The 25300-nt window shown below is 32.4% G+C and overlaps 5 protein-coding genes across 7 annotated transcripts in view; 3 read left to right on the top strand and 2 right to left on the bottom strand.

Moving 5' to 3' along the window:
- Positions 1 to 548: 548 nt before the first annotated feature.
- LOC125054755 (elongation factor Tu) lies at positions 549 to 5153 on the bottom strand. The gene is made up of 8 exons (XM_047656808.1): positions 4946 to 5153; positions 4400 to 4600; positions 4051 to 4217; positions 3572 to 3815; positions 2854 to 3045; positions 2273 to 2518; positions 1875 to 1995; positions 549 to 807 (listed from the first exon to the last, which is right to left on the bottom strand). The coding sequence occupies exons 1-8, from the start codon at positions 4983 to 4985 to the stop codon at positions 624 to 626; spliced, it is 1395 nt and encodes a 464-aa protein (XP_047512764.1). The 5' UTR covers positions 4986 to 5153; the 3' UTR covers positions 549 to 623.
- Positions 5154 to 5684: 531 nt separating this feature from the next.
- Positions 5685 to 9166, bottom strand: LOC125054756 (zinc finger CW-type PWWP domain protein 1-like). Of its 3 annotated transcripts, none has more exons than XM_047656809.1 (6): positions 9023 to 9166; positions 8844 to 8939; positions 7632 to 7669; positions 7320 to 7504; positions 6378 to 6568; positions 5685 to 6041 (listed from the first exon to the last, which is right to left on the bottom strand). In XM_047656809.1, the coding sequence occupies exons 2-6, from the start codon at positions 8904 to 8906 to the stop codon at positions 5739 to 5741; spliced, it is 780 nt and encodes a 259-aa protein (XP_047512765.1). In that variant the 5' UTR covers positions 8907 to 8939; positions 9023 to 9166; the 3' UTR covers positions 5685 to 5738. The 3 variants fall into 3 exon arrangements, with proteins under 3 accessions (XP_047512765.1, XP_047512766.1, XP_047512767.1); XM_047656810.1 differs by having other exon boundaries at positions 9010 to 9155; XM_047656811.1 differs by lacking the exons at positions 8844 to 8939; positions 9023 to 9166 and adding an exon at positions 8512 to 8640.
- A 413-nt stretch (positions 9167 to 9579) lies between these two features.
- Positions 9580 to 16407, top strand: LOC125054754 (RING finger protein 10). Its single transcript, XM_047656807.1, has 11 exons — positions 9580 to 9959; positions 10127 to 10304; positions 10499 to 10699; positions 10809 to 10899; positions 11067 to 11285; positions 11592 to 11750; positions 12070 to 12529; positions 13273 to 13409; positions 13876 to 13990; positions 14416 to 14657; positions 15220 to 16407. The coding sequence occupies exons 1-11, from the start codon at positions 9869 to 9871 to the stop codon at positions 15430 to 15432; spliced, it is 2106 nt and encodes a 701-aa protein (XP_047512763.1). The 5' UTR covers positions 9580 to 9868; the 3' UTR covers positions 15433 to 16407.
- A 632-nt stretch (positions 16408 to 17039) lies between these two features.
- Positions 17040 to 19583, top strand: LOC125054289 (kelch domain-containing protein 10 homolog). The gene is made up of 3 exons (XM_047656060.1): positions 17040 to 17499; positions 17721 to 17932; positions 18137 to 19583. Exons 1-3 carry the CDS (start codon positions 17173 to 17175, stop codon positions 18789 to 18791), a joined length of 1194 nt encoding a protein of 397 aa, XP_047512016.1. The 5' UTR covers positions 17040 to 17172; the 3' UTR covers positions 18792 to 19583.
- A 604-nt stretch (positions 19584 to 20187) lies between these two features.
- Positions 20188 to 25300, top strand: part of LOC125054287 (adenosine receptor A2b) — a 48559-nt gene continuing 43446 nt past the window's right edge. Inside the window, exon 1 of the mRNA XM_047656057.1 lies at positions 20188 to 20859. Within this exon, the coding sequence (XP_047512013.1) occupies positions 20451 to 20859 (409 nt within the window). The 5' untranslated portion in view covers positions 20188 to 20450. The remainder of the gene's footprint in view (positions 20860 to 25300) is intronic.

Genomic DNA, 25300 nt, shown 5'->3' with positions numbered 1-25300 from the left:
ATGTAAGATCAGCATTTGGTCATGAGTCATCTTGCATCATACTATAACAGTTATTAGTATTGTGTACCAACTAGTAAATGGTTCCTTTTGATTCAAATACAAAAACAGTAATATTCAAATTAAAATACAACAACGCCCATGAGAAGAGAGTTTTTTGCTGGAGCTGAGCCCTAATTCCTAATACATAATCGTTTTTAGGCAATTGAAAGAGGAATTCGATTATTTCACTTTTAATTGTTATAATACATGATTTTAAAAAAATGCACCGATTGCGATCCCTACGTTGCAAAATCGAGAGTTACAGATAGTAATGTGGACTGTTTCCGCACTTAGACGCACATTTGGTCCGTTGTTCGTCACCGCTACAGTTATTAAAGGACCTACATCAACATGCGTACAAAAACGTCGGTACCGCTAATGGACGCTTCAGAGGAAATATTGGAAACATAAATTTCATTTCTGAACATGATAAATAAATAGCTACAGTGTTTTCAATAACCAATAGCAGTGAAAGTATGTATAGAAAAGTACAATAATAAATACTAGGAAAGGGTCTGTTACACCTTTATTTTAAATGCATAATACAATAAACTACAATCCTATTCTTAATACTATGAAACTGTTCACTTCTTCGCGGCAGCCTTTTCCCTGGCCTTCTTTCCCTCTAGAAGCTTGAGTCTATCTTCTTCTGTAAGGTCTTTGTTGATCTTGGTGATGACACCAGTTCCCAGAGTCATGTCACCAAGTCTCAATGTAAATCTTTGTCCAGTTTCGCAAACCATGGGTTTTAGTAGTCTTAGCTGTAATCTGAAAAAAATAATATTTTAGAACAATATACATATATATTATACACAATATATTTATTACGATTATATTAGAAGCGGCAGTATTTATACAATTTATTTTTTGAGCTCCATAAAATTTAAAATTGCACATGACGTATAGTATATATAATTGAATTTTAATAATTGTATATTATTAATTTTCATTATATTTCTGTTATATCAACATTTTAGCTTTATTATATTCTGTAAATTTTGTGATTGTGATACCCATTTCTAGACATAGGCCTTTGTAGCAATATCCAATTTAATTTACACAATTCCCTTTTTTTAAATAAAAATATTACTTAAAAAATTTCCAAAATATAGTAGGCCAGTCATTATAGACATTCGAAATCTAAAATTTGATAATAATTCCAAAAGTTTTCATACTTCGGTCAAGTGAATGGTACATTGGGACGACAATAAATCTCATTTTGCAACCTTGTCCGCAGTCTGGAACATTGTTAAAATTGCAATTAAATTAATTTTTGCTGTATGGTCGTGAAAAAAATTCCAAAAGTTCTGCAAACTTGGGGAAGTTTTCGATATAATATTTCATATCACGTATAAAATTTGCAACCAACCTAAGTGTACGGAACATTTTTTGTTATTTATTTTATTTTCGATATATCTGTCAAATTTGCAGAACTTTTGGAACGTTTTCCTTCAGTTTAATAAAGAAAAACATTAATTTTTAATAACAAAAAATGTTCCGTACACTTAGGTTGGTTGCAAATTTTATACGTGATATGAAATATTATATCGAAAACTTCCCCAAGTTTGCAGAACTTTTGGAATTTTTTTCACAACCAAAACTTATTTTTAACAATGTTCCGGACCGCAGAGCAGGTTGCAAAATTTTATAGTTTGTTTTAATACCACTCCCGACCTTACATCAAAATTTGAAAACTTTTGGAATTATTATGAATTAATTGTCTTGACTGACTGGTCTATAGTTACAAACTATCTCTGTTACACAAACCTTATGTATTTATAGACCTAAATTACTGAGTTTAATTTTAGGTAGAATCATAATTATTGACTACTCACGAAGAATCTTCTCCTGGCATGACCATCTCCTTATTGGGAATGGTGACCTGAGTAGCACAATCCCATGTCATTGAGAACATTTGCAGTTGAATGAATGATGTGAAGGGTTTTGCACGACCACCTTAAATAAATAACATAAAAAATAAAAATATATAATTAAAACCCATATTTTATTTATAATAAATTCATATTTATAGCTTATTTCGGTAAATACCGCAGATGAGAACAGGAAATATGATACAAATGAAAATCATAATATTGTTCTTTCATAAGTGCTCATTTTTCAACTGCATATTACAGATAAATAATACAGCAAAAGCTTTGATAAAAATCCATTCCCGGACACAAGTGAATATGACTGTTGTTTCACAGAACCTTATAAATATAACAAAACAAACCTTCTTCCTTGCTCAGGATATAAACGGCGGCTTCAATATTGTCATGGGCCTTAACAGTTCCCGGCTTAGCCATTACCATTCCTCGTTTGATCTGTTCTCGCTTAATGGATCTAACTAAGGCACCCAATTGATCACCAGCCTGCGCTTCTTCTAGTGTTTTATGGAACATCTCAACTCCGGTCACTGTTGTTTTCATCACTTTACCATGACCAACAATTTCGCACTCTGTACCTTTCTTTAATACACCTGAAAATATACAATAATTGTATACTATTATATTTAAAGCAATTAATAAAAAAATCTCCATCTTCTTTAAGCATTAGTTTCTTATCACACTGTAAGTGGCAAATGAGAATTGTAGTTAAAAGTGGAATTGGACAAATTTAGTTAGTTATGGATCTCATTCAATTTTGTAACTAATAAAATCTCAATAATATAACCCCAATTACACATATTGGTAATCATAGACAAGCAAGATATCGAGTCTAAATTTGGTTAGTCCTTAGATGAATGGCAACATTGGTAAAGGATGTATGAGAACAAGAGTGTCTAATCATGCTTTGAATTCTAATAATATATACCTCTGTGCATACGTCCTGTCACAACAGTCCCACGTCCTGGTATTGAGTGCACAGACTCAACAGGCATGAGGAATGGTTTGTCCAGTTCTCTAATTGGAGTTGGAATAAAAGCGTCCACTTCGTCCAATAGCTGTGTGATGGCGTCAGCACCTATTTCTGGGCTTTTACCATCTAGTGCACATAAAGCTGATCCTGTAACGTAAGTATAACAATTTCTCTATTTATAAAATTTTTTATTTTCTCTCCTATTACCTCAAATGTATTATTTATTATCCCTGTAACAAGACTTTGCCAATAAATTAATTAATATTCTCTGGTTTATGCTAGTTGTTATGTGTATACAAAGTTGTAGTTAAGTTTATTTTATGTATAGTTGAAAAGGTTACCTATAAGTTTTGTATTTCTAACATTACATTTCAGTGCAAGTTCAATTTGCTATGTTCATATTTTAACTGAAACAATTGGAAGTTTTTTGTGCTACTTAATTGTAGAATTTTATATGTATGGTCTCCTGAGAAGTCCCAGTTAACAGTTGAATGATGAATTTATTATGAAAATGTATTATTTGTATATAAATCAGTAATGAAGTATGTATTATTATATGATGGTCACAAGTGAAAGGTGATATTTTGCAAACTAAACAAGTTAAATCCTATGATGACTGTTAGTTCCAACTACCAGGTAAAAATATTAAATTGTTAAACAAACTTTGTCTTACCTTTGACAACAGGTATTTTGTCACCGTCATATCCCATCTCAGACATCAACTCTCTAATTTCCATCTCCACTAGTTCTACCATCTCGGAATCAGCAGCATCTACTTTATTAATAAATACTACTATATGTTGAATACCAATCTGCTTAGCGAGCAATAAATGTTCTCTTGTCTGGGGCATAACACCATCTGTTGCTGCAACTACAAGAATTGCACCATCCATTTGAGCTGTTCCAGTAATCATGTTCTGGAATTTGATAATGAATTGATATTGTTAAAATACACTAGTCTTGATTGCCCTATAAGATAGAGTTTAAAATTAATTATTATATATAAAAACATTATTGATAACAATTCTTAGTTTCTAATGTAGAAAATGTAATGAATAATTAATAAAAATTCTGAATACATATTTTTTTCATTGCTACTTGAGCATAGACAGGATATTAATGAAGCCAACACCTAAAATTAATTTGCTTTACCTTAATATAATCAGCATGTCCAGGGCAGTCAGTGTGGCCATAATGCCTCTGTTCTGTTTGATACTCAACATGAGCAACATTGATAGTGATACCACGGGCCTTTTCTTCTGGAGCATTATCAATGTCTGTGTAGCCTTTACTCTGTGCTAAGTTGCGGTCGGCCAAAACTAAGTAATAAAAATGAGAATTGCATTTCAATTATCAACATAATATTCAAGGGGACAACTAACACTCAAATACCAAATTAGGCTCTCTCAAATTAGAGCATATTATTTAACCTATGGATGTATCTTAATATTGTACATCAATAATATAAAATGAAATTGTTAATATATGAAGTATGGAATACCTCTTGTAATAGCAGCAGTTAATGTTGTTTTTCCATGATCTACATGGCCAATAGTACCAACATTACAGTGTGGCTTTGTTCTCTCAAACACTTGTTTTTCAGCATAATTTCTACGAAGTATAATACTTAAAGGTGTAAGTGTGGGTGTTCCACTGACACGTACATTTGCACATGGGGTTTGCTTCAGAAATACTTTCAGTGCTAAAAATAAATAAGATTTAAGAGGCAAGTGCATATTTCTTGTCAGAAATGAAACTGGTCGAACTGCAATATTAAATCATATCTTACTCTCAATGCATTCATCATGGCCTAATAGTTAGTGTCTCTTACTTACAAAAAGAATTCTGAAAAAACCGAAACTATTCCTTTAAACGTAGAGAATGAAAACATTTACATAATATGTCGCATAGTGCGAATGTGAATATTGAACTGCACTCAACATACTAATTTGGGCATATTTTTATTTTGACGCAAAAAAAAATAACTATAAGAAATACAAAAATCGGTGTTAAGTATCTAAACTTGGAAAAACTCCTGTAGTCTCACCTGGGTTAACCAAACTTTTAGCGAAAGATATTGTCGCCATGGTTGTGTCAATACCACTGTATTGAAGAAAAATTAAAAGTTCTTTGGTTTTACTACAAATACGTCGAGAAATAAAAACCCTATTATTTAATATTTTCTGAAATCAATATCGTATGAAATTTAGAACTCCAACCTTAAAATCTTTATTCTCTAATCTATTCACAGATAAAAAATACTGAAATACTACAAATAACGAAGACTATACACATAGATTTCGCCGGGTACATTTTTCGCTAAAAGCACAGGTTATGATGCACTGCCTTTTTATGCATAAAATATAATGCAGCTATGCATTATTATGGCTTATAATTATAATACAAGCATAGCGTAAATTTTAAGGACTTCTCAACGGATTTATTTATTACTTGCTAGCACGGTGTCTGAGTACAGAATGTGGAGGACGGAAGGTGCTCTTTCTGTGAACTAAATGCCAATAAAACACGTAAATAAGTTATTACTAAGTTAAATTTATTAAAAATTGCAAACCAAATAAAATACACCAATTATTCATATAGCCAAGAGACTGAATTTTATTTAACTAAAATTAACGAATAGTTTTTTTAACAATGTAAGATATTATACACGCAATCAAGAAACTTAATAAAAATGTTATATAAAATTATATTAAGTTAAAATGGGATGCGATGGTTGCATTTGTCCTTTACCAAAAAAACATAGAAGTAGTATTAGTCTGAATGTATAATTAGCACTAGGTATAGATCTAGTATTAATTAGTAAGTGACAATAATTAATATTAGACATTAAGTTTTTTTTTTAATTTTGCGTTGTATTTATCTATTTCTTCTTCAGTAAAATTTCTCGGTTCCTTAATGGGTCCGTTGTAGCGACTTACAAACGAAAACTTTTTTAGTCGCATCGGAAAATCTAAAGCTTCACACTCTTCGGCTTGCTGTAAAGAGCGGTTCATTCGCTTTTTGAGAAGTTTTTCTTTACAATTCCGCACTTTAGCTTTGTTTCGAGCGAATGGTAAAATACATTTTGCAGAAATCCAAGCTCTCGTAACATTTTCATCAAAAAATGTTACGTTGTAGTGACTCTGTAATATAACGTATAGACTAAAAAGCCTGAATCATGAAAATACACAGACTAGATGCAAGTGGATAGGCGTGAAATTAATTCAAAACCAAACATTATTTGCGTTTCTGATTCTTAATACTTTAAAAAAGCTTTCAATGGACCTATTTCAGCTTGCTGCAAATGTTTAATGTTCTATGTATATTTTTTTATTACTACTATTTATTTATACTAAAGTTTTTCGTCTTCACAGCTACTCTTACCTATAAAAACATAAATGAAACAATTTGGCATATAGCATGATTTGAATAGCACCCACGTCTAATAGGTCCCGCTGGAGTGAATTTGTTGGCCTTACCGGTATATCACTAAGGCCATCAATCCAATAGAACTGTTCCGTATCAGGATCGTCATCAACCATAGCGGGCCACCAAGGCCAATCCCCATAGCGAGCGATCACTATTGAGCCAACCGAATATTCACTATGTATAAGATCAGCTTCTACTTGTAAGGGAATTTCTTCTTCTGGTACTGAGCAACTTGATATGTCTGTATTTGAATTATGTATTTAAGTATTAATTTGCTTAAAAGGGCACGATTCTCAGTCGTGCTTTTAAACTCTGGTAATACCCTAACAAAATTTTCGATATGGACAATTATCTCCTGTTACATGTTTTGTCTACTTTTTAATATTACCTGTTTTGTGGATATAATGACGTAAATAGTCTTAGTAAAAAATAGACCATAATCCACGGAATGGGAATCTGAAATCTATGTAAAATTCGCCGTTGAGCATGATCTTATGATTATAAATAATTGATTAAATATTTATAATGTATGATCTTATTAACCTATTAATATATGTTATTATTAAAAAAAATCACGCAAGATTTTTTGATATATATATGTTATATATAATATGTTCTCTGTTATTTATACAGAAATGGAGAGACACTAGGCCATTAGAGGGTACGCCTCGATAGGCGATGCTTATTTAACCGCCGCTTAAATTAACCGATATTATACTGTCAAAGAGAGATGGAAAGGAGTAAGGAGATACACTCGACCAAATCGTGCAGTGCGGCATCTGGGTATATCAACAACGAAACACCAGCGTGCTTCTAGATGAGGGTTGTTTGAAAAGGAGGAGTGGGGAAGAGAATTCCAGGGATATTTAAGGTCTAAAGTATCGTAATGAATAAATTGAAAAATCCTATTTTGTAAAGTATTTATTAAAATTTATGTTCTGTACTATAAACTTACTTAAACATACCTACAGTAAAGAGATGTACACACTGACCTGAGTGTAATTTACAAAACCATTTGTCCGGCAATTGGTGTCGCTCATATACATTAGGCAAATTCCTCCATTTGTTACACGAGTCACATTGTACCCAAAGGTTAGATTCAATTCGGCGTTCTTGGTACCATAACATTCTCTCAAAATGGGTCAATTCGTCTGGGGGCTGACTGAGAAGCTCTTGGCTAAAGGAAATTACATTAAGTTTTTTTTTTAATTTCATGGACATGATTGTTTTATAGCGAGAAATTTATGTGATGTTAGATGTGTTGTGAATATAATTAATTTTCATAGTAGATAAATAAGACACACCTTTGAGAAGCCATTGAGCGTATGGATGATGATATAGCCTGGAAAGAAAAAATATAAACTAAAGCTTAGGTTTCCTAGAAAAGCGGTGCCGTTATCCAACGGCCGTAATGTAACGTTGGGTGACGTCACCCAGGTTTTCTAGAGAACGTTGAGTGTCACCGTAACGTGAAATAGTGGTGCGGATAAACATTAGTTCAACGTTTTTCGCGTTTAGCGGTGCCCATATTTAATTAATACCATGAGTGGAAATGTGACTTGGACGAGCGAAAATGATGTTTTTTTTTTGCACTATGTTAAAATGGGTTATGGATACTAGACCAACTATAAACGGTGAGGAATTGAATCTGGATGATACAACTGTATTTCTCGGAATCACCATGGATTCAAAACTTCAGTGATCCCCTCATATTAACGGATTGGCGAAGAGACTTAGTTCTGCAGCCTACGCGGTTAAAAAAATTCGCTCACTAAACGTTGTTTGTCCGCTATGGGCTCCTAAACTACCGAACCGATATCAATCAAATTTGCACACCGTGTGTAGTTTGATCCAACTTCAAAGATAGGATAGCTTACATCTCAATTTATCCGCAATATTATTTAATTGCAAAATATTTGTTTATTATTTGATAGTCACAATTCTAAGAGATGGCGCTGTGTTGAAAGTACCAACGTTTCACATAAGCTACAATTTAATGGCATAACCACCAAAAAAGCATGGTGGTCCCCATGACTGGTGTTCTCCTACCGTTTCCCTTGAATAGTTTGCTACTATGTAATATAACAAAAACCTAAGCCACAGCAACGCTTGGCCGGTCTGCTAGTATTTTAATAAAACAACACTTTCGTGTTATACCTACTTGATTTTCATGAATTAACTCACCATTTACAGAGTGTGTACACCTTTACATTCAACTTATAATCTAATCTAAATTCACGTGTATTTTTGCACAGCTCTTTAAACAAACAATGATAATGTAGGTACTGGTATTCTACCTTCATCTACGACCAATTAAAAACCTTATAAGCGTTAGTTATAAAAAAAACCGGCATCTTCTATCCAAAACCACAACCATCCAAACTATATGTGTGTATGTTCACTAATAATCATAATATTTTAGTCTATTGGATAATAGTTTGCAATAATTTACCATTTTCCGTGTTTCTACTAAGTACTTGCATTGTATTATAATTTAAAATAGTTCATTTATCTACCTCTGGTTGTGATGCATTTTCCGGCTCGGAGGGTGTGCCCGTTGGTAAATCTACTTTATCCATTGCTGGACCTTCAGACTTTTCACTGATGAAATACTGTAAGGAAGATAATTTATTACACATAAAATTCATTTCTTTAGGTAACAAATCCGTATTTTAATAATACTTTGTATGCTCACTGAATATTTTTAAGGAGTTCTGATGTTTCTCTATTCTTAGGAGTCTAAAAATTGATAGCACAATTTCTAGGGTATCTTAAGTCCTTTCTTTCCCGTCATAAGATGTTATTTTCCCTCCAACTTTTGTAACAAAATAAAAGAAAAGGCGCGTAGTCTTTTTGTCTGTGGTTTGGCTTTGAGACCAATTTAATTTACTTTAATTTTGCAAATTTATGTTAGTCGGCCTTAAATTTAAATTATTTTTAGCTTACAATATTATCTTATTATTAACATTTATTGAGAAAACAATAGTCTATGTACTTATATAATTATTGATATAATTTATTTGAAATAGTTTCTTAAATATTTTTTTTTCTATGACTTTTCAAACTATAAACATAATATACCAAAGATCAAAGAAAAAGTCAAAGCAAAGCCTTATTTATTTTAATTCTGGTTTTAAACGTATTTACGTTGTGTTTTTTTAAATTTAAAATAAGTTTAACACTTAAATAAAGATAACTCAAAAGTATATTTTTTATTTTTGTCTTGATTTAGGTTTCGTTAAAAGGAAGTGCGCAGTGTATCTGCCTGGCTGCCGGCTGCTAAGCTGGTCGCCATATTTGTGGCGAGTTGAGTAGTTGTGATTTTTCACGAATTCGTCGATTTATCGACGAAAGGGAGTAGCCAGTACTCCCTTATTAGTGTGTCGCAGTTATTCTGTGTAAATTTTGAAAAAGCTTATATTTTTAGTTCAGAGATTGTTATTTTCTCATTGTGTAAAGCTATAAACATGGCCTTTTAAAATGTCGGCTTTGAATGTAATTTCTGTGTCTGCTCGCGGAGCTTCCCGCTTTTCTTTTGTGGATGTTGGAGGAAACCAGAATGGACAAAAAGTCTATAAATCGATCTATACCACAGTCGAGGGCAACTGCCGTCGACTGTAAAAAAAATACAGGTAAATAAGTTAAGGTCATTTCGTGATGTCACAACTTTCTTGTCTGGATAATTACTAACCTGCAATAATTTGTTCTTACTTAATGAATAAATCATATTTCTATAATTTAGAATACTATTTCTCTCTACAAAATAAAAATCATGTTATTTTTTACGATAAACTTCTAGAATTGACATATAGACCTTGGCCAAGGAATAACAAAAAACGTGAAACATCGGGTACTGTACCAAAAAATGAAAACTACCGTAAAAATTTACCAGTACAGAGAGGAAGAGGCCAGGTCGACAAAAAGCCCCGTTCTCTTGGTGCCAATAATTTTACTGTGGGTGGAGCGGAGAACGCCAGGTAAATTGATTCTATTTTTATTTTTGAGATAATTTTAGTCAAATTTTTCTCTAAATATTTAATTAACAGTGTTATACAATCTACATTTAAATCTACAAGTAGTATAATTATTATTTCCGCTCTATTTTATTTATGTTACATGTAAATTAAATCATCTTTGATTTGCTAATTACATCTTACATCCTTTATTACAGGCTAGAAAATGATGAGGAACCTGAAATAGGTTCTTTGTTGATGCCAGGAAGCAAAAAGCAAAATTTGAATCATTTGCTGAACTTTATGTACTACCCTCGAGGGAGTAATGAGCGGAGAGGGCCTCCACCTCGAAAGCAGGTTGGCAGGACCCAAAACCGTGCTTACCATCATTTTGAACATGACTTGTACCTAAGGACTTAGTGAGTAATTACTTTATATCAAGTTCTATCAATGAAAATTATACATTTAATAACCAGAACTTTCATAGGACTCTCCTTAATTTTAATAATTTCTATAATATTATTATAGTTGTCAATTTGTTGTCAAAGAAGATGGAGATTATAAAGAAAATCTGTTAAACCCTGACCTTCCAATTAAATGGGAACAAATAGAGGAAATTGTAAGTATTTTGCAATATAACTCTAGAGAAAGAAACATTTATTTAGACAAGATAAAATTAATTATAGAAAGGAAACATTTTATAGCTAATTTGGCCTTGCTTAGTTTGTTGCTGTGGACACTCGGGCAAAACTTTATTTCACCCAACATGTAACCTTACTGTTATAGGTGGTAAGGACGGTTGGTGAATGGCAATGCCCCATATGCTTGGGTCATCCAGTGGCCGGTCGTGTGGGTATCTGTGGCCATGTGTACTGCTGGGCGTGCATTTTGCATTACTCCTCTACTCATGAGAAGCAGCCACCACCATGCCCTGTCTGTATTGTGACGCTCAATGTGGCCAATATGAAACCAACCAGATTGGTCAAGTGGGATACAACTGAAGAGGTATGCATTGGGCATTGGATTTATTTATAAAGAACTCTACTATTATTCTCATTACACTTATACCTTCAGAGAAGACTGGAAAGAGATATTTCTCAGTTTATTTTCAGAAAAAAGTAAAATTCTAACAGATTACTGTATCATCAATTCCCAACTTGTAAGTCTCACCCGCGTCGCTAATTGGCTGACAGGTTTTTGATAGAATTATAAAATAACATGTGTTTGCTGTAAAATATTATCACATAGTAATGTTTTCCCTTTAAAGAATTAGAGGATTTCTGTAATATCGAGTATTAATTTCTAAAACAGGTGACAATGCGCCTCGTCCGCCGTTTACGTGGATCCTCAATAGTAGAAGCTGCGCCACCTCGTGGTGTTTTAACAGAGATCAAAGAAGCGTCTGTCTTGCCGTTGGAGGAACAGCTGGCTTCACCTTATGCAAGAATATTTTCGGCTAATCAACAACAGGTATACAAGTGTTCTTCAACACTTAATTATAAGTTTAATATGTGTTTGCTATTGCATTTACTTGTGAAAAAAAATCAACCTAACATGTTTTTTGTCAGAGACCTGTGCAGCACTATGATTAAAATATATTTAAAAAAAAGCATAGTTAGAATATATAATTCTATACAACCATTATTATTTTAACAAGCACGCTTCTAATGTGTTTATATCCTATTTAACCAGAATTAAAACCAAAACATTAAAAATAAAGCTTCTGAATAATTAAATAGTGTTTACACTAAAAAATTTGTAACTGATTTTCAATAAATAACATTTCCAGATTCTTGACATAATAGAGAGAGATAAGGAAGAGATTTCAGCTCAAATTCAAGCAGAAATAGATACAACAGAACTTGTCTACTTGGAACAAGCATTAAACATGCTTAAAATTAAAAAAAAAGAAAATCTAAAACGGCAACATGTGAAACCCAAAATTGTTGAGGAGGCAGAGGTAGCCGATGAAGTTGTTATCGAGAAACATGATTTAGCTGAGAAAAAATATGATTGGTTCGATCTTGACGAAGACGAGGGCGCCACTTGTTTAGATGAATTGTCAGAATTAGACATAAATGATGAAATGGCTGAGACGCCTCCGGAACCTGATCCCAAATTTGGGTTTGACTTTAATGACAATCCTTTGGAAAACTTGGATGTTAGGGACAGTCCCACAGATATAGATCCAATTAATATAACCGAAGTTGACAGAGAGAATCAAACGAGATACTTCTATTTTTATCAAGGTATAGTTTTTATCTATATTTTTTATCTCCTTATCAGCAATCGACCTCACTTAGTCATAATCTGATGTGTTCTCTTTATGGATTATAATAATAATATAATGTTCCTGTGAACATCATGCCAGATTCAATCACAAGTCCAGGGTTCACATCTTTACTATCTACAAGGCTTTTGCTATGTTCTTTAATAAGCCTCTTCATGTATCTTGTACTACACATTAAGTGTTTTTAATATAAATACTAGCTGCCTCCCCTAACTTCGTTCTCCTTACTGTGATTTTACTTAGCTTTCCTTTTTAGTACACACCAACATGGAACATTTTGCTATGCTACCCCAGAGATTGTTCAGTTTTCTGGAATGAAACCTTTTAAGTTTTTCTGCGAACTTTTCTCTATATAAACCTCAGAGTTCAAGTTATAAGACTTTAATTAACAAATCAAAAATAGGGGTTGATCGTAGACGTTTGAAAATTAAGGGTTGTATGTATTTTTGTATGATGTAGCATAAAAATAATAAAAACAACGGTCGAGCCGTTTCATAGGAGTATGGCAACGAACATCGTGACTCGTGAATATGTAATTTATTTACACGAAAATTATTAAGAATTTTATTAACTGTGTGTTGGCTTATGATGTGTATGTGTCAACTCAAGACATAATACAATTATTGTCACTATCGTTCTTTGACATTTTAAGTAAAACTTTTTCAGACTAAAGAATAACAATTTTTTTTTATAAATTTTCAGCCGAGGATGGTCAACAAGTGTTTCTAAACAGTTTGAATGTGCGTCTGCTGGTCGCGTCGTGGGGTGCTCTTGTGGCAGCTCCGCCCCTTATACGGTCACGAGTGCTGCATCGAGATACGGTCTCCTTGGGTGAACAGGTAATTTTCATTTTATTTAAAAATAATCTGTTATGGTAGACTTATAAATAGTACTTACATAGTGATCCTTTATCATCGATTTTGAATATACAGTGTAAATGCTTTATAACGAATTTCAAGGGGCCGAGCATTTTTATTCGTTATGGAGGAGTTTCGTTACAGGGCGGGAAGATTAATGTATGGGTATTGGGTTAAACCAAAAAAAATTTAACGCATTGTTACGTTATGCGGTTTTCGTTATAATGAGTGACGTTATAAAGAGTTTACACTGTATATTTCTTTTTTAAATTAATATTAAAATAAAAATGTTTACTCTTAATAAATGTCTAAGTATAACTATGTAGCTTTTATTTATTTAGAAGATCTTTAAAATAAGCTTTAGGAATGGTAAGTGCCTTTAAAAGTAAGTCAACCTCATTTAAATCAGTTTGGGTCATATTGTACATAAATAATTGTTTTATTTCAGACCCGTAAACACATGCCATACACAGCCCACTTGCCTCTTCATTGCTCCTTTGATGTAGTCGAACTAGACTTAAAGCCTCCCTACGTCACTCCAGAGGCACTTGAAAACTTTGCTGGTAATTATTTATTCTGTTACACACCTACACACATTTGATTTAATTTAAATATTATTACCAGTTATTAAGAAATTAACAGTCTTCACGCAAATGTTTGTATATAAAGTTAGGGAGCGTTCAAGTATTACGTCACGCAATTTTTGGAGATTATTGACTCTTTATACCTAAAAGTTACCATTATGTGGTGTTGAGTACTGGAAAGTCGAAAATAATATTAACAATAACGCGTAATTCAATCCCCGCCCCGCATCGTTACGTTTTACAAAAGGACTCCAAAAATTCGTTAAGTAATACTTGAACGCTGCCTCATTATATTTAACTATATTTGAAATATTTATTTAGATAAATATTTCATACATAATCTCACTTAAATGAAGGCTAATGAGAAATTTACATTATTATATTATTATTTTGGTTAATTTCAGTGGAAATAGAGCGCCGTGCCCGCAACCGCGCTCGCCAAGAACGCGAAGAACGACGTCGTGAGCGTGCTTACCATCGCGCTATGGAGGGTCCGCCTAAACCTGACTTCTTTTCCGATGTCCTGTTTCCACCACCTGTTTCCCCCTTGGGAAGCCCACCAGAACATAATTTGTATGAGCCTGGCCCTTCTGGTGAACAACCTAAACCGTCTACCAGTGGCTCTGCTGGACCATCCTTTGCAAAGGTAAAAAGTAAACAATAGTCTCGATAGACGAAAAATATGGCACAGAGCGCCCCACGCTTTTTCACAATAATACCAGCATTTTTTGTTCATTACCATTTTCAGCCTAAATTAGGAATTATTTTTCACTTTTTAGTTTGATGTGCTTTAAAAGCGTGTTTTTTAGTTTTTTTAAACTATTATTTATTTTTTATTTTTCGCATTATTGCATTGTCATCGATCTTTGACAGGTGCGCAAAATTTGAATAAAATCTGTCCGTTTACAGTGGGTCAAAATCGAGTCCGAAGGAGTCGATTACATACATACATACATAAAGGTGAAGCTAATATAAAGCGTGTAAAAAGGCTTTCAAAGTCGGTTCTTAGTCCAATCTCAAATCAAACTAAGGGTTTTAGACCTAGCGAAAGAATTTTTGTTAGGAAGGCAGATAAGACTGATCAATCAATTTTAGAAAGAGATTAGAGAAGAATTGCTGTTAATGCTTAGTGAACTGTTTTCACGTGATTGTGGAATCAAGCATATATATTATGAAATATTAACAAATATAAACCTTTTACATTTAAGATGGCAGGCACGAGTGGAACATGGCGGGTTCGGAAGACCAACGTACCTCCTCCTCCCATTGAAGTAAATGAGGAAAGTCACGCCCCACGCTCTCTAGTACTGAGCGACGCAATAGAAGCTGCTCTGCAAGCGAGTCCTTCAAACGCCCCGTCCAAAAAGAAAAAATCCAAACAAAAATTGTTATTTGCAACCGGTATGAACCGGTTCCCATAAACCTCAAAATCTGTGAAACCAGATTCCATTACATACTATACGATTTTAATACGTTGATATTTGTATCAGCGAATAACCTTGTCTATTATAAAAGTATCTGTAAGCATAGTGGCCGTTCTAGATTACGTAAGCACTATGTGGGGGGGTCTTTGATTTTCTTATTTGGTGATTACGTCAACAGTAATTATTTACTTTTTTTACACAGATAACCCACACATTGTCTATGCTTGAAAACAACATGCATATTCCAGGATTCCTAAAAAGCTCTCCTAAAATAATTAATACGTTGTACTATTATTTTTGGGAGTGTTGCTTACTTTTGCGATCAAGAGGAGGGGGGGGGGGGATAAAATTCAGTAAATCTGCTTACGTAATACTTGAACTCCATAGGTGATATAATATTTCAATATATATAAACATTCAATGTCTCAGTTTGGTAGTATTGATAAACATCGTAACTCAATATGCTAAACTTAATCAACTAAGATAAATTGTAAAAATAAATGATTGACTTTGAAACTTAAGTTCTACTTTACCCCAGTTACAAAATACAGATTTTCAGGTTTATCAGTCTTTAAGTTTTGCATTCAGTTTGTGCCTGTGACAATGTTTTAATATAATTTATAGAGAGTTTATATATTTTTAATTTGACATGCGCTTAAATTACAAAGCGTATGGCTCATATGTAAGATTTGGTTCCTAATTTGTTAAAATATTAACTTTTTTTATCCTGGCAAGTCCAAATTTTTGTGTACATTGTAAAGTTACATTTGTTGTTTAAATTCTTGTGTTCCCAATTTGGGTAAAAAATATTGTTTGATAAATAAACAAGATAAAATGGATCGTTAAACTATCCGTTGATGTCTCGATGTAGTCTTTAAAATGTATTTATCATGGCGTGAAAGACGTTATATATATTTAAACACTTTTTGTCGTCGTAGAATCATATAAATAAAAACTACTTTAAAAAGGTGACATTTGTTTTTATTTATACAAATTATTTTGGATATGATGTCCTCCCAAGTATTTGAAATAAAATTATAAATGCAAAATATTTTATATAAACAAAAATAACGAGCAAAAGCATTTTACGATTGTTTCACTGGTTAAATATAATTATTACGGACGACAGTCGACACAGTAAACGCACATTACGACGGTAATTTTAGACGAATGTCTAGAATGTAAGAATTTATTACCACCCTTTTTGCGGAAGTATTATGACCTTGGTGAAACAGAAATATGTTATTACCAGTCTTTATTTGATTTTAAAGTGTGCATTAACTTTTACGATGAATTGGAAGAATTACAATCTACTACTAAAACTATCTTTATAGTTGATGCAAAATATTTCAGGAAAGTAAAATTAGGTAAACGTTAACATTGTGCACAAAATAATTTCCGTTGAATAAAGACATCGTTATGTTTATAATCATAAAATGATTTGCAAAAATTCAGAAAAAATAAAGTTATTGTAGTCAAGGAAGTCAAAATTGAAAACATTAAAACAGTCATAATAGTACTTTACGACTTTGTTCCCGGGTCATTTATTCCCTGTTCTAAACGAAACAGATAAAAATCTCAATCAATCAATGTCAGAACTTTGTTGTTAAACATCAAAATAACTTGAAATTAATAAGTCTATATTTCAAAATTTTAGTAAGCAAATAGCATAACATTGTAGCTCGCCAAATTGTATTAATCAAACAATTAAATCAATATCGAATTTATAAAATAGTCATGGCGTCGAATGTTAGAGACTTTTTATTTGAACCATTTAAAGTTATTGAAGTTAAATTCGAAGGACGTAAATGGCCTAGACCTAGAAGTGGACATAGAATTATTTGTGACGATGGAAATGTGTACTGTTTCGGAGGTTACAACCCTTCCTTGTTATTGAAAGAAATACAGCTTAACAGTTCCACATGGTCACCCACAAAACCACTATTTAGGGAATTGTGGAGTTTTAATGTAGCCACACGATTATGGAAGGAACATGATATAACTGAAAATATGCCTGAAGAATTAGCTTCGAATGCTATGTGCATCAATGGCAGATATATTATGGTTTGTAATTTTTACTTCAACAGAGTATCTCTTGCTAAAACAGTTGCATGTTTCATTCTAATGCCCTTATTAAAATGGTCTGCAAAATTTCAAATCTGCTTTTCATTTTCACAGCATGAACATAATTTTACATAAAGAGTTATATTATTAGACTGATTTAGATTTATGAATGGTTTTTTGTGTAAGAATAAAAATGTAAACAACAAATCTATTTTTTTTAGATACATGGTGGTACTGGTTTTCACTTTGGTAACAAATGCAGTAATGATGTTATAGTATGGAATACTAAATGTTGTAATAATACCCTAGAAGTTCTGGAAGTAACAGGTGCTAGGCCACCTGGGCAATATGGGCAGTCTATCTTGTGCCACAATAGCTATTTTTATACTGTAGGAGGAACAAATGGTCATGAATACAATTGTGATATTCACAGGTAAGAAAAATAAATATGATGTGCTTGATGACTTTTTGTAAAAGAAGATGTATATTGATTTTCTAATTTTTTTATTCCCTAAGTTAAACCTCGTTGAATTTTTAAATATCCTCCAGGCAACCTATACAAGATATATTGAAATCTATCCAGTAATATGTACAATATGGATATTCCTCTTTTGATTTGAGCTGTTTTCTATTACAGATTAGATTTACTTACTATGACATGGGAACCTGCATTTTTAGGCACAGGACAAGATTATGAACCACAAGGAAGGTATAGACATGAAATGGCCAAAGCTGATAACAAACTTTATATCATTGGCGGAGGCACCAATGAAATGGCCTTTGAACTCATGGAAATCCCTATGTTTGACTTAGATAACAATACTTGGTCATGCTTATTTCCAAAACCTGATGATAGTTTAGAGAAAACCATTGCACCATTGCCAAGAAAGTGTCATAGTGCAGTTCAAATTGATACGGAGAGTGGTGTTCAAGTTTTTGTTGTTGGGGGGAGTGACAGTGAATCAGTGTTTAATGATGTTTGGCGGTTAGATTTACCTGAACTCCAGTGGCATTTAATGCAAAAAAGTGTTCTTCCTAATCCATTATACTTCCATTCATCTGCAGTCACTTCATATGGATGTATGTATATATTTGGTGGCATAGAATCACTACAGAATGTAACATGTAGAAAGAATAAGTTATATAAAATGTGGTTGTGTATTCCAAAATTAAGTGAAATGTGTTGGGAAGCACTCCATAGTTGTTATCCAAAAGTTGCAACACTCAAAAAACAGGAACTACTTGACATAGGTATTCCTCAACACATTGTCGAGAGAGTGCATACTGGTTAAGATATCAATGTCTTAGGGTTCATTTATGGAATAAACCTAAAAATTATATCTTTTTTGCTTGTAAAGATAGATGGAAAAAGAAGAAAGTATTCTAGAATGTCAATTCTATTTAATTCTAGAAACTCAGAAACTGTCTAATAATATTTTCTGTATGAATTTTGACATATTTGTCAGCACACATGATGAGATCGTGACTTGAAATATAAATTAGAATATGGATCTTAGAATTTGAGAATAAAGCTTCAGACATCAAAATAATTAGTAAATGTGAATTTTATTAATCATCGAAATATAAATTTAATCATACATTTAGTAAATGTAAATTTAATTATTTGGTATAGCTTAAATTTACATCTTGAAATTAATTCATGGTTATACACCCCATAAAAATTGGGTAAAAATTAACAGCATTTATTCTTTTACTCAAAGCAGACCTAGGTTGATAAAAAAATTATTGTTACATCTTAACAAAATTAAAAAAAAAAACAATTGGCCCTTTGAGGCCTGATTGTCTTTTTTTTATTTATTTATTTTCTCCACATTGTCTTGGTCGTACCAGCATTTTGAATAGAGAAACATAACATAAACAAACAAAGAACATATTCAATAGAGAAAAATGTGAATAATATAATCGCAGAAATGTAAATAATAATATATTAGTATGTACATACCTTAATCAATACCAAGGGTATATTATTTTAGACTTATGTATATTTAACACATATTTTAAATTAAAAAAAAGTACAATGTCCGGCTATATTTTTGTTTGATAATAATTTATGGTAGAGATATAATATACAAGACTTTTCTTTATTTTGTAAATAATCTATATATTACCAGAAATAAATGGACACTATTATTTCTTTATATTAATAAGTTTATATAATATAATGTTGTATATGCTTAATTATAACTAAAGCATAATACAACCTTAATGGTTATAATAAGTATGACGAATTGGTGTTGTGTGACTGAATCATAATAAAAAATCTATTTTGAACATCCCGGTTATTTTATTTCTGTCACTTTCAATATAACTATTGTAAAAATTCATCATCCCTATCTGGTCCCTAAAACAATAGATAGTTAAAACATATGGCGGAGATATCTCATCATAAAAAGGAAATATTATTATACATTCAAATAGAAAATATATCTTAGCAGTTAATTCTCGGCAGCAAAATCAGTCAGTTATCAGTCGAATTACGTTAAGTTTATAATAATTTCTTCTAACATCACCTTTGTTACGCTCAATACAACAATTATATATTAATTTTCAATAAAACCGCCTGGGTCAATTCAAAGTCCCTGATGAAAATACACGAGCTAATGGATTGTCGCGCAAATGTAGGCCCTATTAAACTCAGTTTAGCTTTATAGGTCTCAATTTCGCTTTCAAGGGTAATCGGGCTGTGTCCGCAACAAGTGCGCGCTGCGTGCGTCCCGTCCGTTGGCCGGCGTGGTTTCGCGCCAACTTGTGGCTGCAGTACAAGGAAACGCGCCACACGATCGGGACACGGTCAAACTGAAATCCCCGCGAAACTCAAAACATTCCAATTCGTTAACATTTTAAAATGGTTTTAAAACTGTTACGCCGTAATGTTTGCGTCAAATTAAAACGTGGTTATTTTTAATTCAAAGCAGTTGTTTTATTGGAAAATGGAGGTGTCGAGCACGATTGGCCCGACGCCGCATCGGTCGCCGACTCCGGAACTTCACGCGACGTACACAAGTCTTGAGATCTTGGTGGCCCTTGTGGCTGTTGTTGGAAATGCGATGGTGATACACGTGTTTCGTAAAGATAGACGGCTGCGTCGACGGACGAATTATTATATCGTGTCGTTGGCTATTGCGGACTTTTTGGTTGGTTTGCTTGGGATTCCTTTTGCTATCCTGGCTTCAGTTGGACAGCCGAGAAATCTCTACGCCTGTCTCTTCACAGTGTCATTGCTGGTTATGCTGTGCACGATCAGTATCTTCTGTTTAGTGGCAGTGTCTGTGGATCGCTACTGGGCGATACTTCATCCAATGGGTTATTCGAGGAATGTTCGGACTAAAACGGCAATCTGTAAGTAATTAGATTATTTAAATATTTTTTAATATAGATTTGATTCGATACTTTATGTCGGACAGATTATTGTATATAAGTATTATCTAATACGTTATTAAACATATATACGTTACATTTTATTATATAGTTTGTTTAAAAATAGGTCATATTTTTTTTTAAATAATATTTAATACAAAATTTCTAAGAGAGCACACGTGATTTATATATTACAATTCGAATTATCCTCTACTTAAAACAATGTGAAATAGAGACCCAATATAAAATTATTGTAGAAACCACGCAGATTTATCTGTCATTAATAAAACAAAGTTTTGTCATAGCAATAAAACTTATTTCATATATCTTGAAAAACAACAAGAACTCGCCTAGAGGGGCTCTATGAGATAGGTCAAAGTGTAACTTAGTTTTTATTCATATAAAAACTCATAGAGTAGATCATAATAGTCTTAAAAGTAGCATTTATTTTTGCATTTTTTATACGTTTTATACATGATTAATCTACTTATTTTTTTTATTTTTCTGTTGTACATGCTAATCTTCTAAAGTACTAAGGTAAAATATAATGAATTACAAATATAGTATTACCTCGGAACGTCATTTAGGATCTATTTGTTTGAATATCTATATAATTTGAAGATAATTCATAATTTATCGCTCCTAGTAGCTACTCTCTAGTGCGTGTACACTGTACAGTGTACATTGCCTTACCTATACGACTAAATAATATTATTATTGAAATTTCATCATCGAAATGTCGTCAGAAAATTTGCTTAATTTTTCGATACTTAAAATTTTTAATTTATTTTCAAAATTAGATAATTACACGTTTCATATTGCTAGAATATTTGTCTAATTAAATATTTAAGGAATGTAAGGGTACGTTAGATACTCTACCTTCTCATTAGAATACCTAAATGTTTGTACAGTAACCAGAAGCCCTTGTACAAATTTTGTTGATGATATTGAAATACCACCAAAAAGGTTTCACCAACAATTATAAGGGTAAGAATTAAAACCTACTCTCATCGGTACAGCTACTCATTTGGAAACATTGTTACTCTTCCACTAATTGCTTTAGCTTTCCAAATTATAATTGGATTTTTGATTACTTCGTGACATTTCTGAATAATGACTGGAAATTATGATTGAAGAATGGATTTAAATGGTTTCCCGGACAGCTATTTATTCAAAGTCACAGCCATAATTCTCGTCACTTATAATATTAACACAATTTCTTAATTACTGGTGTGTGGTCTGCTCTATCAGATCTGTAACCGAAAAGAAATTAAAAGAAAAACTGTATTTTAATCCCGTAACCCGTTACTCTGCATCTAGGATTAAAGAAAAAAATGTGTGCGTGTACTAGTTAGTGTACACTGTACACACGTAAGAAGTGAAACTTCTTTATGATTTTATTTTTCGAAAAATGATCTACTATATGCAACTTTACAAAAATTTGTTAAATAAAGTTAAATTAGATACAGTTTAACAAAAGGTTGAAAAAATAAAATTTATTATCATAGACATGAATACAAATAATACAATTATTTCATTTTACCTTATTACTACTAAGATTATTACAGAAGATTTTAATAGAATAATTATTACTATCATTGTTATATATATATATATATATATATATTTGTTATTAATGGCTTCAAATCTCTTCGAATCAACCGTGGTAGGGACAAGAAAAAGATGCGCGAAACGGGAAAAATGTGACGCGTAGCTGAAACATGTGACGGTAAAATATTTTTCCAACGCAAAAAGAAGTTTCACTTCAAAACCTTCAAGGACTTTTAGCTGCAGGCACCGCATACCTAGTAATAGTCAAAAAAACTCGAGCTTCCTAAATCCGCACCACGTTCAATCACAAAAGTAGCCGGCAGCGGTAACTCTATTGTCTTGACGGATCTTTTGATTAGATATTTTCAAGGAAACAATTTTGTTAAATTATTGATTATTCTAGTCTTGAGCGTTTCACTTCTCTCTCACCGAGCACTCTCTACTATGATAGCTAATACACCAGTGGTGCTAAAACAGAGTAAAAATATTTTTTAAATTTATAGTTATACCAAAATACCGGCGCTGATTTAAATGCAGATACTATAAAAAACAGTTGAACCTACTGTTAAAACAGCTGAAAGTCACACGAATCGGGTTCCGAAGCATTATCGTGTACTCAACTGAACGCTAAAGTTAAATCCATTCTAAGTTATGATCTATATAGAGACTGACAATAGTATTTTTATTGTAACATTATAATAACTAGCTTTTGAGTTTTTACTCAGCTAATTTTGTATTGAACAATAGTGCTAATTAAAAAAAAGGCTTTTATATTTCTTACTAACAGATTTATCCATATAAAATTACACAATGCCGACATCAATCTCTGCATGGTCAAGGGTTCACTGTCATGTTAATTGTCATTGTTATGTCAGCTATACTAACTTTGCTACGCCATCAAAAGATTCATTTTAACGAATGCCAAAATAGGCCTACGGGGCGTTTTCGTAACTGCGTAGCAATTGCTACGTAATTTGAAATTTGACCGTTTTCCTCTCTACGAGTAATAACTTAAAATAACGAATTAATAATAATTAAAATAACGAATATATTTATACACTTTTATTATATAGTCTTATTTATAAGATGGATAATATATTTCTTTGGATACTTACAATGCTTTGATCATAAACATCAAATAAAACTAATGGTATGATGAAAAGAAAATAATATTTTAAAAATCTTAATTTAAACTTAATATATCTTTCAACAACCCATAATAATTAGAGTTTACGTTTAATAAAGGTTCGATCTACTTTGATCATGATTTAAAATCAGGTTATAGAGCTCATGATAGCAATAAAAAATTGAATAAGGTCATCGCGAAAGGAATGCAGTATCAATTGTTGTAATATAATAACAGTAATAAAAGATAACTACTTGCCGACATCTCTTTGATATACTATATTAAGTAAGATTATGCGTATTGAATTGTAAACTTATTAAAAAAAACAACCTCTATGTCTTGACCTCAGATTTAGATAAATATTATTTCTCTATTTATAATCCATTATATAAAATTCTCGTGTCACGGTCTTTGTAATTAAACTCCTCCCAAATGGCTTCACCGATTTTCGTGAAATTTTGGGTGTATATCGGTTAGCTCTGCGAATCGGACATCTTTTTTTAATCCCCGCAAATGTTAAGGGCGGTCCACCACTACACTTGATTTTTTTATTTTTTAGACAAAATTTTTTGTTTATAATTTTTTTCACGATACAGCATACAAAAATATATACACCCCTTAATTTTCACCCTTCTACGATCAACCCCTATTTTTAATTTTTAATGAAGAACGACCTAAAGAGAATAATTCACAGAAAAGCCTAAAAAGTTTTCATCCCGGAAAACCGAACAGTTTTGGGGTAACATAGCAAAATATTCCATGTATGTACTAAAAAGGTAGGCTAAGTAAAATCACATTAGGGAGAAACGAAGTTCGCGGGGGCAGCTAGTAATATTATAATATTATAATATTTAGCAAGTACATGCCGGCTGTGTCGTCGGACTAAGGCATGCCATTCCTCAGAAAGTTTTCCATCACCGTACGCGTGTTAAATGCGTACATAATTTAATTGGTGCATAACCGAGATTCGAACGGACGACCTTTTGAGTTAGGTGACATCTTTTCCCTAAATAAAGGATAAAGAAATACAATTACTTCCGTAGCGTGGAGTTTCTGGGTCCAATTTTCAGATTGGCATGTTAAAAACTATTAATAAAAGCCCCTGATTTGTGGAACTTCAAGCAAGCAATTTGAAAATATATTTTATACAGATAGAGATTAGATACAGATTCTTAGATATGAAGAATTAATGATTCATGTCACCGACCTCAACCTACATAATATGGCTAATTTTAACATCGGTTAAAATTAACCATATTATGTAGGTTTATATCGATAAAATATGTCATAATAACTCCCGATAACACGCGTTTTCAAAATAACAAAAGATGTCATTTGAATATTAAAAGCTTTCGACGTTGCAAATGACATATTGGTTTATTAAATAAAATAAAATAAATCCGTGGCGCTATAACCTTTTTAGGTCTAGGCCTCAGATTTCTGTATCTGTTTCATGATAATTTGTCAATCTAATAGGTCAGCCTCCTGTGCCTGGCACACGCCATGTTAAATGGGCACATGGACAGAATGCCTTTGGTGCACAGCCGGGGATCGAACCTACGACCTCAGAGATGAGAAACGCACGCTGAAGCTAGTAGGCCAACACTTCTCACATATTGTTTTATTAATCATATATTTTCTGGGAACGTTGTATTTTGATTGCTTCGTAGGTTTATCATATAATCTTAATGATGTATTATCGGCCCATTGCCGGAAATCCGGAAAAACCTTACTTGATCACGTAAC

The sequence above is a fragment of the Pieris napi genome, chromosome 12 (assembly GCF_905475465.1).
Source record: "Pieris napi chromosome 12, ilPieNapi1.2, whole genome shotgun sequence".
Classification (NCBI taxonomy): Eukaryota; Metazoa; Arthropoda; class Insecta; order Lepidoptera; family Pieridae; genus Pieris; species Pieris napi.
Note: the sequence above shows the minus strand (reverse complement) of the source record. Positions and strands in the feature narration are given on the sequence as shown.

Bases quoted from the DNA above. Each gene is read 5' to 3' on its own strand.
- LOC125054754 (XM_047656807.1), top strand. From the start codon at position 9,869: ATGTTGGAGGAAACCAGAATGGACAAAAAGTCTATAAATCGATCTATA. The intron at 10,900-11,066 runs GTAAGTATTTTG...TTACTGTTATAG, and splicing joins GGGAACAAATAGAGGAAATT to GTGGTAAGGACGGTTGGTGA. The intron at 11,751-12,069 runs GTATACAAGTGT...TAACATTTCCAG, and splicing joins TTTCGGCTAATCAACAACAG to ATTCTTGACATAATAGAGAG.
- LOC125054289 (XM_047656060.1), top strand. From the start codon at position 17,173: ATGGCGTCGAATGTTAGAGACTTTTTATTTGAACCATTTAAAGTTATT. The intron at 17,500-17,720 runs GTTTGTAATTTT...TATTTTTTTTAG, and splicing joins TCAATGGCAGATATATTATG to ATACATGGTGGTACTGGTTT. The intron at 17,933-18,136 runs GTAAGAAAAATA...TTTCTATTACAG, and splicing joins TACAATTGTGATATTCACAG to ATTAGATTTACTTACTATGA.
- LOC125054755 (XM_047656808.1), bottom strand. From the start codon at position 4,985: ATGGCGACAATATCTTTCGCTAAAAGTTTGGTTAACCCAG. The intron at 4,218-4,399 runs GTATTCCATACT...TTTATTACTTAG, and splicing joins AACTGCTGCTATTACAAGAG to TTTTGGCCGACCGCAACTTA. The intron at 1,996-2,272 runs GTTTGTTTTGTT...TATTTATTTAAG, and splicing joins TATCCTGAGCAAGGAAGAAG to GTGGTCGTGCAAAACCCTTC.
- LOC125054756 (XM_047656809.1), bottom strand. From the start codon at position 8,906: ATGGATAAAGTAGATTTACCAACGGGCACACCCTCCGAGCCGGAAAAT. The intron at 7,505-7,631 runs GTGTGTCTTATT...AATTTCCTTTAG, and splicing joins CGCTCAATGGCTTCTCAAAG to CCAAGAGCTTCTCAGTCAGC. The intron at 6,042-6,377 runs GTAAGGCCAACA...GTTATATTACAG, and splicing joins ATGGCCTTAGTGATATACCG to AGTCACTACAACGTAACATT.